This window comes from Coregonus clupeaformis, unplaced genomic scaffold (genome assembly GCF_020615455.1).
Source record: "Coregonus clupeaformis isolate EN_2021a unplaced genomic scaffold, ASM2061545v1 scaf0050, whole genome shotgun sequence".
NCBI lineage: Eukaryota > Metazoa > Chordata > Actinopteri > Salmoniformes > Salmonidae > Coregonus > Coregonus clupeaformis.
Window position 1 is genome coordinate 775,599 of NW_025533505.1, and position 13,598 is coordinate 789,196.

Below are 13,598 nucleotides of genomic sequence, written 5' to 3' on the forward strand. Positions count from 1 at the left end.
TTCTCTCCTGCTTAAATTTAGGACCCAGTGTTAAGGTGTCAAGACCGGCTCAGCCCCCCTTCCCCAGTGTTAAGGTGTCAAGACCGGCTCAGCCCCCCTTCCCCAGTGTTAAGGTGTCAAGACCGGCTCAGCCCCCCTTCCCCAGTGTTAAGGTGTCAAGACCGGCTCAGCCCCCCTTCCCCAGTGTTAAGGTGTCAAGACCGGCTCAGCCCCCCTTCCCCAGTGTTAAGGTGTCAAGACCGGCTCAGCCCCCTTCCCCAGTGTTAAGGTGTCAAGACCGGCTCAGCCCCCTTCCCCAGTGTTAAGGTGTCAAGACCGGCTCAGCCCCCCTTCCCCAGTGTTAAGGTGTCAAGACCGGCTCAGCCCCCTTCCCCAGTGTTAAGGTGTCAAGACCGGCTCAGCCCCCCTTCCCCAGTGTTAAGGTGTCAAGACCGGCTCAGCCCCCCTTCCCCAGTGTTAAGGTGTCAAGACCGGCTCAGCCCCCCTTCCCCAGTGTTAAGGTGTCAAGACCGGCTCAGCCCCCCTTCCCCAGTGTTAAGGTGTCAAGACCGGCTCAGCCCCCCTTCCCCAGTGTTAAGGTGTCAAGACCGGCTCAGCCCCCTTCCCCAGTGTTAAGGTGTCAAGACCGGCTCAGCCCCCCTTCCCCAGTGTTAAGGTGTCAAGACCGGCTCAGCCCCCCTTCCCCAGTGTTAAGGTGTCAAGACCGGCTCAGCCCCCCTTCCCCAGTGTTAAGGTGTCAAGACCGGCTCAGCCCCCCTTCCCCAGTGTTAAGGTGTCAAGACCGGCTCAGCCCCCCTTCCCCAGTGTTAAGGTGTCAAGACCGGCTCAGCCCCCCTTCCCCAGTGTTAAGGTGTCAAGACCGGCTCAGCCCCCCTTCCCCAGTGTTAAGGTGTCAAGACCGGCTCAGCCCCCCTTCCCCAGTGTTAAGGTGTCAAGACCGGCTCAGCCCCCCTTCCCCAGTGTTAAGGTGTCAAGACCGGCTCAGCCCCCTTCCCCAGTGTTAAGGTGTCAAGACCGGCTCAGCCCCCCTTCCCCAGTGTTAAGGTGTCAAGACCGGCTCAGCCCCCCTTCCCCAGTGTTAAGGTGTCAAGACCGGCTCAGCCCCCCTTCCCCAGTGTTAAGGTGTCAAGACCGGCTCAGCCCCCCTTCCCCAGTGTTAAGGTGTCAAGACCGGCTCAGCCCCCCTTCCCCAGTGTTAAGGTGTCAAGACCGGCTCAGCCCCCCTTCCCCAGTGTTAAGGTGTCAAGACCGGCTCAGCCCCCCTTCCCCAGTGTTAAGGTGTCAAGACCGGCTCAGCCCCCCTTCCCCAGTGTTAAGGTGTCAAGACCGGCTCAGCCCCCCTTCCCCAGTGTTAAGGTGTCAAGACCGGCTCAGCCCCCTTCCCCAGTGTTAAGGTGTCAAGACCGGCTCAGCCCCCCTTCCCCAGTGTTAAGGTGTCAAGACCGGCTCAGCCCCCCTTCCCCAGTGTTAAGGTGTCAAGACCGGCTCAGCCCCCCTTCCCCAGTGTTAAGGTGTCAAGACCGGCTCAGCCCCCTTCCCCAGTGTTAAGGTGTCAAGACCGGCTCAGCCCCCCCTTCCCCAGTGTTAAGGTGTCAAGACCGGCTCAGCCCCTCTTCCCCAGTGTTAAGGTGTCAAGACCGGCTCAGCCCCCTTCCCCAGTGTTAAGGTGTCAAGACCGGCTCAGCCCCCTTCCCCAGTGTTAAGGTGTCAAGACCGGCTCAGCCCCCCTTCCCCAGTGTTAAGGTGTCAAGACCGGCTCAGCCCCCCTTCCCCAGTGTTAAGGTGTCAAGACCGGCTCAGCCCCTCTTCTGTGGGAGAGAGGGGGTCTGGATATCTTCAAACATTTGCCTAGCTGATGGGTCCTTTGATCCACTGTCAGGAGAGTCATGACAGATGGCTAGTGGCCAGGGAGTGAGGTATCTTCCCTCAGTCTTGGAGGACAGACGTGTGTGTGTGGTAGCAAGTAAACCAAACCAAACTACACTGAACAAAAATATAAACAATTTCAAAGATTTTACTGAGTTACAGTTCATATAAGGAAATCAGTCAATTTAAATAAATTAAGTAGGCCCTATTCTATGGAATTCACATGACTGGGAATACAGATATTAATCTGTTGGTCACAGATCCCTTTTAAAAAAGGTAGGGGTGTGGATCAGAACCAGTCAGTATCTGGTGTGACCACCATTTGCCTCATGCAGCGCGACACATCTCCTTCGCATAGAGTTGATCAGGCTGTTGATTGTGGCCTGTGGAATGTTGTCCCATTCTTCTTCAATGGCTGTGTGAAGTTGCTGGATATTGGTGGGAACTGGAACACGCTGTCGTACACGTCGATCCAAAGCATCCCAAACATGCTCAATGGGTGACATGTCTGGTGAGTATGTAGGCCAATGAAGAACTGGGACATTTTCAGCTTCCAGGAATTGTGTACAGTTCCTTGTGACATGGTGCCGTCCATTATCATGCTGAAACATGAGGTGATGGTGGCGGATGAATGGCACAACAATGGGCCTCAGGATCTCGTCACAGTATCTCTGAGCATTCAAATTGGTTTCGCTAAAATGCAATTGTGTTCATTGTCCGTACTTTATGCCTGCCCATACCATAACCCCACCGCCACCATGGGGCACCCTGTTCACAACCTTGAGATCAGCAAACCGCCCGCCCACACAACGCCATACACGCGGTCTGCCATTGGCCCGGTACAGTTGAAACCGGGATTCATCCGTGAAGAGTACACTTCTCCAACCTGCCAGTGGCCATCGAAGGTGAGCATTTGCCCTCTGAAGTCGGTTACGACGCCAAACTGTAGTCAGGTCAAGACCCTGTTGAGGACAACGAGCACGCAGATGAGCTTCCCTGAGACGGTTTCTGACAGTTTGTGCAGAAATTCTTCGGTTGTGCAAACTCACAGTTTCATCAGCTGTCTGGGTGGCTGGTCTCAGATGATCCCGCAGGTGAAGAAGCCGGATGTGGAGGTCCTGGGCTGGCGTGGTTACACGTGGTCTGCGGTTGTGAGGCCGGTTGGACGTACTGCCAAATTCTCTAAAACGGCGGCTTATGGTAGAGAAATAAACATTACATTCTCTGGCAACAGCTCTGTCCGGACATTCCTACAGTCAGCATGTCAATTGCATGCTCCCTCAATTTACCCTAGTCAAAAAATCCTATAGGATTAGTGATTATATATGTTATTCTCACAAACCTGTAGGATTAGGGATTTTATATAGGATTATCACAATCCAATAGGATTTAGTCACCTGTATCAGAATCCTATTGGAATTCTATAGGACATACTGCAGCCAATCAACTAGTACAGATATAAAATAGTAGTACAGATAATGATGGATGTCTGTCTGATAATGATGGATGTCTGTCTGATAATGATGGATGTCTGTCTGATAATGATGGATGTCTGTCTGATAATGATGGATGTCTGTCTGATAATGATGGATGTCTGTCTGATAATGATGGATGTCTGTCTGATAATATTGTGGTTTTGTGTTCCAGATCTGGGGTGTTCCAGGGAGCTGCAGTTTGTGTTTGTTGACAATAACGTTCACCTAAAAGGCCTTCCTTCATACCTGTACAACAAGGTGATTGGCTGCAGCGGGTAAGGACTGCCCCCTAACCCTTTATATATGTACTAGTTGATTGGCTGCAGCGGGTAAGGACTGCCCCCTAACTCTTTATATATGTACTAGTTGATTGGCTGCAGCGGGTAAGGACACATCTCCATCCCTTTCTTCAAACCCAGCTTTTTTCTGGATGAATATTTTTTTTTTAAACGCATATTTTGTGTAGGCATTTCATTGCTTACTGACCTTTTTCTCAATCGGATAAATCTTTGTCTATAAATGTATTATAGCAGAATTTGGATTTGAGTCTGACATTGACTTCTGCCTGTCTGTCTAACCTGTCTGTCTGTTTCTCTCTCTCCGTGTCTCTCCAGGTGTGGTCTGCCAGGGCAGGTGTCTGACCAGGCGCCCCAGCCTCTGTCTCTGTCTCTGGGAGATGTGTCTGTTCCTCTGCCTGCTGAGGTGAAGGCTATAGGCTCAGAGACGGAGCGAGTGGGCCCCCTGGAGGAGCTCGCCATGAGGGCCCTGCACAGCATGTACCGGCGACAGCCACTCAGAGGTGAGGAGACCCACGGATACAGCTGCACACACAGATCCTCTTGGGTCTTCTGATATTTAATCATAAGGTTAATCAGCAAGGTGTTACATCCTCTAAACTAGATTAAAGTTGAGAACGTTCCACCTTGATCACACCATAGAGACGTGAAGTGTTATTTAATTCATCACACCATAGAGACATGGTGCTGTTTAATTCATCACACCATAGAGACATGAAGTGTTATTTAATTCATCACACCATAGAGACGTGAAGTGTTATTTAATTCATCACACCATAGAGACGTGAAGTGTTATTTAATTCATCACACCATAGAGACATGAAGTGTTATTTAATTCATCACACCATAGAGACATGAAGTGTTATTTAATTCATCACTTCATCACACCATAGAGACATGAAGTGTTATTTAATTCATCACACCATAGAGAAGTGAAGTGTTATTTAATTCATCACACCATAGAGACATGAAGTGTTATTAATTCATCACACCATAGAGACATGAAGTGTTATTTAATTCATCACACCATAGAGACATGAAGTGTTATTTAATTCATCACACCATAGAGACATGAAGTGTTATTTAATTCATCACACCATAGAGACATGAAGTGTTATTTAATTCATCACACCATAGAGACATGAAGTGTTATTTAATTCATCACACCATAGAGACATGAAGTGTTATTAATTCATCACACCATAGAGACATGAAGTGTTATTTAATTCATCACACCATAGAGACATGAAGTGTTATTTAATTCATCACACCATAGAGACATGAAGTGTTATTAATTCATCACACCATAGAGACATGAAGTGTTATTTAATTCATCACACCATAGAGACATGAAGTGTTATTTAATTCATCACACCATAGAGACATGAAGTGTTATTAATTCATCACACCATAGAGACATGAAGTGTTATTTAATTCATCACACCATAGAGACATGAAGTGTTATTTAATTCATCACACCATAGAGACATGAAGTGTTATTTAATTCATCACACCATAGAGACATGAAGTGTTATTAATTCATCACACCATAGAGACATGAAGTGTTATTAATTCATCACACCATAGAGACATGAAGTGTTATTAATTCATCACACCATAGAGACATGAAGTGTTATTAATTCATCACACCATAGAGACATGAAGTGTTATTAATTCATCACACCATAGAGACATGAAGTGTTATTAATTCATCACACCATAGAGACATGAAGTGTTATTAATTCATCACACCATAGAGACATGAAGTGTTATTAATTCATCACACCATAGAGACATGAAGTGTTATTAATTCATCACACCATAGAGACATGAAGTGTTATTAATTCATCACACCATAGAGACATGAAGTGTTATTAATTCATCACACCATAGAGACATGAAGTGTTATTAATTCATCACACCATAGAGACATGAAGTGTTATTAATTCATCACACCATAGAGACATGAAGTGTTATTTAATTCATCACACCATAGAGACATGAAGTGTTATTAATTCATCACACCATAGAGACATGAAGTGTTATTTAATTCATCACACCATAGAGACATGAAGTGTTATTAATTCATCACACCATAGAGACATGAAGTGTTATTTAATTCATCACACCATAGAGACATGAAGTGTTATTAATTCATCACACCATAGAGACATGAAGTGTTATTAATTCATCACACCATAGAGACATGAAGTGTTATTAATTCATCACACCATAGAGACATGAAGTGTTATTAATTCATCACACCATAGAGACATGAAGTGTTATTTAATTCATCACACCATAGAGACATGAAGTGTTATTAATTCATCACACCATAGAGACATGAAGTGTTATTTAATTCATCACACCATAGAGACATGAAGTGTTATTAATTCATCACACCATAGAGACATGAAGTGTTATTAATTCATCACACCATAGAGACATGAAGTGTTATTAATTCATCACACCATAGAGACATGAAGTGTTATTTAATTCATCACACCATAGAGACATGAAGTGTTATTAATTCATCACACCATAGAGACATGAAGTGTTATTTAATTCATCACACCATAGAGACATGAAGTGTTATTAATTCATCACACCATAGAGACATGAAGTGTTATTAATTCATCACACCATAGAGACATGAAGTGTTATTTAATTCATCACACCATAGAGACATGAAGTGTTATTTAATTCATCACACCATAGAGACATGAAGTGTTATTAATTCATCACACCATAGAGACATGAAGTGTTATTAATTCATCACACCATAGAGACATGAAGTGTTATTTAATTCATCACACCATAGAGACATGAAGTGTTATTTAATTCATCACACCATAGAGACATGAAGTGTTATTAATTCATCACACCATAGAGACATGAAGTGTTATTAATTCATCACACCATAGAGACATGAAGTGTTATTTAATTCATCACACCATAGAGACATGAAGTGTTATTAATTCATCACACCATAGAGACATGAAGTGTTATTTAATTCATCACACCATAGAGACATGAAGTGTTATTTAATTCATCACACCATAGAGACATGAAGTGTTATTAATTCATCACACCATAGAGACATGAAGTGTTATTTAATTCATCACACCATAGAGACATGAAGTGTTATTTAATTCATCACACCATAGAGACATGAAGTGTTATTTAATTCATCACACCATAGAGACATGAAGTGTTATTTAATTCATCACACCATAGAGACATGAAGTGTTATTTAATTCATCACACCATAGAGACATGAAGTGTTATTTAATTCATCACACCATAGAGACATGAAGTGTTATTTAATTCATCACACCATAGAGACATGAAGTGTTATTTAATTCATCACACCATAGAGACATGAAGTGTTATTAATTCATCACACCATAGAGACATGAAGTGTTATTTAATTCATCACACCATAGAGACATGAAGTGTTATTAATTCATCACACCATAGAGACATGAAGTGTTATTTAATTCATCACACCATAGAGACATGAAGTGTTATTTAATTCATCACACCATAGAGACATGAAGTGTTATTAATTCATCACACCATAGAGACATGAAGTGTTATTAATTCATCACACCATAGAGACATGAAGTGTTATTTAATTCATCACACCATAGAGACATGAAGTGTTATTAATTCATCACACCATAGAGACATGAAGTGTTATTAATTCATCACACCATAGAGACATGAAGTGTTATTTAATTCATCACACCATAGAGACATGAAGTGTTATTTAATTCATCACACCATAGAGACATGAAGTGTTATTAATTCATCACACCATAGAGACATGAAGTGTTATTAATTCATCACACCATAGAGACATGAAGTGTTATTTAATTCATCACACCATAGAGACATGAAGTGTTATTAATTCATCACACCATAGAGACATGAAGTGTTATTTAATTCATCACACCATAGAGACATGAAGTGTTATTTAATTCATCACACCATAGAGACATGAAGTGTTATTAATTCATCACACCATAGAGACATGAAGTGTTATTAATTCATCACACCATAGAGACATGAAGTGTTATTTAATTCATCACACCATAGAGACATGAAGTGTTATTAATTCATCACACCATAGAGACATGAAGTGTTATTTAATTCATCACACCATAGAGACATGAAGTGTTATTTAATTCATCACACCATAGAGACATGAAGTGTTATTAATTCATCACACCATAGAGACATGAAGTGTTATTAATTCATCACACCATAGAGACATGAAGTGTTATTTAATTCATCACACCATAGAGACATGAAGTGTTATTAATTCATCACACCATAGAGACATGAAGTGTTATTTAATTCATCACACCATAGAGACATGAAGTGTTATTAATTCATCACACCATAGAGACATGAAGTGTTATTAATTCATCACACCATAGAGACATGAAGTGTTATTTAATTCATCACACCATAGAGACATGAAGTGTTATTTAATTCATCACACCATAGAGACATGAAGTGTTATTTAATTCATCACACCATAGAGACATGAAGTGTTATTTAATTCATCACACCATAGAGACATGAAGTGTTATTAATTCATCACACCATAGAGACATGAAGTGTTATTAATTCATCACACCATAGAGACATGAAGTGTTATTTAATTCATCACACCATAGAGACATGAAGTGTTATTTAATTCATCACACCATAGAGACATGAAGTGTTATTAATTCATCACACCATAGAGACATGAAGTGTTATTAATTCATCACACCATAGAGACATGAAGTGTTATTAATTCATCACACCATAGAGACATGAAGTGTTATTAATTCATCACACCATAGAGACATGAAGTGTTATTTAATTCATCACACCATAGAGACATGAAGTGTTATTAATTCATCACACCATAGAGACATGAAGTGTTATTAATTCATCACACCATAGAGACATGAAGTGTTATTAATTCATCACACCATAGAGACATGAAGTGTTATTAATTCATCACACCATAGAGACATGAAGTGTTATTTAATTCATCACACCATAGAGACATGAAGTGTTATTAATTCATCACACCATAGAGACATGAAGTGTTATTAATTCATCACACCATAGAGACATGAAGTGTTATTAATTCATCACACCATAGAGACATGAAGTGTTATTAATTCATCACACCATAGAGACATGAAGTGTTATTAATTCATCACACCATAGAGACATGAAGTGTTATTAATTCATCACACCATAGAGACATGAAGTGTTATTAATTCATCACACCATAGAGACATGAAGTGTTATTTAATTCATCACACCATAGAGACATGAAGTGTTATTTAATTCATCACACCATAGAGACATGAAGTGTTATTAATTCATCACACCATAGAGACATGAAGTGTTATTTAATTCATCACACCATAGAGACATGAAGTGTTATTTAATTCATCACACCATAGAGACATGAAGTGTTATTAATTCATCACACCATAGAGACATGAAGTGTTATTTAATTCATCACACCATAGAGACAGAGATAGTGTGATTAATTCATCACACCATAGAGACATGAAGTGTTATTAATTCATCACACCATAGAGACATGAAGTGTTATTTAATTCATCACACCATAGAGACATGAAGTGTTATTTAATTCATCACACCATAGAGACATGAAGTGTTATTTAATTCATCACACCATAGAGACATGAAGTGTTATTAATTCATCACACCATAGAGACATGAAGTGTTATTTAATTCATCACACCATAGAGACATGAAGTGTTATTAATTCATCACACCATAGAGACATGAAGTGTTATTAATTCATCACACCATAGAGACATGAAGTGTTATTTAATTCATCACACCATAGAGACATGAAGTGTTATTAATTCATCACACCATAGAGACATGAAGTGTTATTTAATTCATCACACCATAGAGACATGAAGTGTTATTTAATTCATCACACCATAGAGACATGAAGTGTTATTAAATTCATCACACCATAGAGACATGAAGTGTTATTTAATTCATCACACCATAGAGACATGAAGTGTTATTTAATTCATCACACCATAGAGACATGAAGTGTTATTTAATTCATCACACCATAGAGACATGAAGTGTTATTTAATTCATCACACCATAGAGACATGAAGTGTTATTTAATTCATCACACCATAGAGACATGAAGTGTTATTAATTCATCACACCATAGAGACATGAAGTGTTATTAATTCATCACACCATAGAGACATGAAGTGTTATTTAATTCATCACACCATAGAGACATGAAGTGTTATTTAATTCATCACACCATAGAGACATGAAGTGTTATTTAATTCATCACACCATAGAGACATGAAGTGTTATTTAATTCATCACACCATAGAGACATGAAGTGTTATTAATTCATCACACCATAGAGACATGAAGTGTTATTAATTCATCACACCATAGAGACATGAAGTGTTATTAATTCATCACACCATAGAGACATGAAGTGTTATTTAATTCATCACACCATAGAGACATGAAGTGTTATTTAATTCATCACACCATAGAGACATGAAGTGTTATTTAATTCATCACACCATAGAGACATGAAGTGTTATTTAATTCATCACACCATAGAGACATGAAGTGTTATTTAATTCATCACACCATAGAGACATGAAGTGTTATTAATTCATCACACCATAGAGACATGAAGTGTTATTAATTCATCACACCATAGAGACATGAAGTGTTATTAATTCATCACACCATAGAGACATGAAGTGTTATTTAATTCATCACACCATAGAGACATGAAGTGTTATTTAATTCATCACACCATAGAGACATGAAGTGTTATTAATTCATCACACCATAGAGACATGAAGTGTTATTTAATTCATCACACCATAGAGACATGAAGTGTTATTTAATTCATCACACCATAGAGACATGAAGTGTTATTAATTCATCACACCATAGAGACATGAAGTGTTATTTAATTCATCACACCATAGAGACATGAAGTGTTATTTAATTCATCACACCATAGAGACATGAAGTGTTATTAATTCATCACACCATAGAGACATGAAGTGTTATTTAATTCATCACACCATAGAGACATGAAGTGTTATTTAATTCATCACACCATAGAGACATGAAGTGTTATTTAATTCATCACACCATAGAGACATGAAGTGTTATTTAATTCATCACACCATAGAGACATGAAGTGTTATTTAATTCATCACACCATAGAGACATGAAGTGTTATTAATTCATCACACCATAGAGACATGAAGTGTTATTTAATTCATCACACCATAGAGACATGAAGTGTTATTAATTCATCACACCATAGAGACATGAAGTGTTATTTAATTCATCACACCATAGAGACATGAAGTGTTATTTAATTCATCACACCATAGAGACATGAAGTGTTATTTAATTCATCACACCATAGAGACATGAAGTGTTATTAATTCATCACACCATAGAGACATGAAGTGTTATTTAATTCATCACACCATAGAGACATGAAGTGTTATTTAATTCATCACACCATAGAGACATGAAGTGTTATTTAATTCATCACACCATAGAGACATGAAGTGTTATTTAATTCATCACACCATAGAGACATGAAGTGTTATTTAATTCATCACACCATAGAGACATGAAGTGTTATTAATTCATCACACCATAGAGACATGAAGTGTTATTAATTCATCACACCATAGAGACATGAAGTGTTATTAATTCATCACACCATAGAGACATGAAGTGTTATTTAATTCATCACACCATAGAGACATGAAGTGTTATTTAATTCATCACACCATAGAGACATGAAGTGTTATTTAATTCATCACACCATAGAGACATGAAGTGTTATTAATTCATCACACCATAGAGACATGAAGTGTTATTAATTCATCACACCATAGAGACATGAAGTGTTATTTAATTCATCACACCATAGAGACATGAAGTGTTATTTAATTCATCACACCATAGAGACATGAAGTGTTATTAATTCATCACACCATAGAGACATGAAGTGTTATTAATTCATCACACCATAGAGACATGAAGTGTTATTTAATTCATCACACCATAGAGACATGAAGTGTTATTTAATTCATCACACCATAGAGACATGAAGTGTTATTTAATTCATCACACCATAGAGACATGAAGTGTTATTTAATTCATCACACCATAGAGACATGAAGTGTTATTAATTCATCACACCATAGAGACATGAAGTGTTATTTAATTCATCACACCATAGAGACATGAAGTGTTATTTAATTCATCACACCATAGAGACATGAAGTGTTATTAATTCATCACACCATAGAGACATGAAGTGTTATTTAATTCATCACACCATAGAGACATGAAGTGTTATTAATTCATCACACCATAGAGACATGAAGTGTTATTAATTCATCACACCATAGAGACATGAAGTGTTATTTAATTCATCACACCATAGAGACATGAAGTGTTATTTAATTCATCACACCATAGAGACATGAAGTGTTATTTAATTCATCACACCATAGAGACATGAAGTGTTATTTAATTCATCACACCATAGAGACATGAAGTGTTATTAATTCATCACACCATAGAGACATGAAGTGTTATTAATTCATCACACCATAGAGACATGAAGTGTTATTTAATTCATCACACCATAGAGACATGAAGTGTTATTAATTCATCACACCATAGAGACATGAAGTGTTATTAATTCATCACACCATAGAGACATGAAGTGTTATTAATTCATCACACCATAGAGACATGAAGTGTTATTAATTCATCACACCATAGAGACATGAAGTGTTATTAATTCATCACACCATAGAGACATGAAGTGTTATTAATTCATCACACCATAGAGACATGAAGTGTTATTAATTCATCACACCATAGAGACATGAAGTGTTATTTAATTCATCACACCATAGAGACATGAAGTGTTATTAATTCATCACACCATAGAGACATGAAGTGTTATTAATTCATCACACCATAGAGACATGAAGTGTTATTAATTCATCACACCATAGAGACATGAAGTGTTATTTAATTCATCACACCATAGAGACATGAAGTGTTATTTAATTCATCACACCATAGAGACATGAAGTGTTATTAATTCATCACACCATAGAGACATGAAGTGTTATTAATTCATCACACCATAGAGACATGAAGTGTTATTAATTCATCACACCATAGAGACATGAAGTGTTATTAATTCATCACACCATAGAGACATGAAGTGTTATTTAATTCATCACACCATAGAGACATGAAGTGTTATTTAATTCATCACACCATAGAGACATGAAGTGTTATTAATTCATCACACCATAGAGACATGAAGTGTTATTTAATTCATCACACCATAGAGACATGAAGTGTTATTTAATTCATCACACCATAGAGACATGAAGTGTTATTAATTCATCACACCATAGAGACATGAAGTGTTATTTAATTCATCACACCATAGAGACATGAAGTGTTATTTAATTCATCACACCATAGAGACATGAAGTGTTATTTAATTCATCACACCATAGAGACATGAAGTGTTATTAATTCATCACACCATAGAGACATGAAGTGTTATTAATTCATCACACCATAGAGACATGAAGTGTTATTAATTCATCACACCATAGAGACATGAAGTGTTATTTAATTCATCACACCATAGAGACATGAAGTGTTATTTAATTCATCACACCATAGAGACATGAAGTGTTATTAATTCATCACACCATAGAGACATGAAGTGTTATTAATTCATCACACCATAGAGACATGAAGTGTTATTTAATTCATCACACCATAGAGACATGAAGTGTTATTAATTCATCACACCATAGAGACATGAAGTGTTATTAATTCA

General features: G+C 38.3%; 1 protein-coding gene across 3 annotated transcripts in view; it reads left to right on the top strand.

The window, feature by feature from the left end:
• lrrc28 (leucine rich repeat containing 28) overlaps nt 1-13,598 on the top strand; it is a 56,629-nt gene that overhangs the window by 24,637 nt on the left and 18,394 nt on the right. For all 3 annotated transcript variants that reach the window (XM_045212774.1, XM_045212775.1, XM_045212776.1), the window contains exons 8-9: nt 3,514-3,616; nt 3,956-4,140. In XM_045212774.1, the coding sequence (XP_045068709.1) occupies nt 3,514-3,616; nt 3,956-4,140 (288 nt within the window). The remainder of the gene's footprint in view (nt 1-3,513; nt 3,617-3,955; nt 4,141-13,598) is intronic.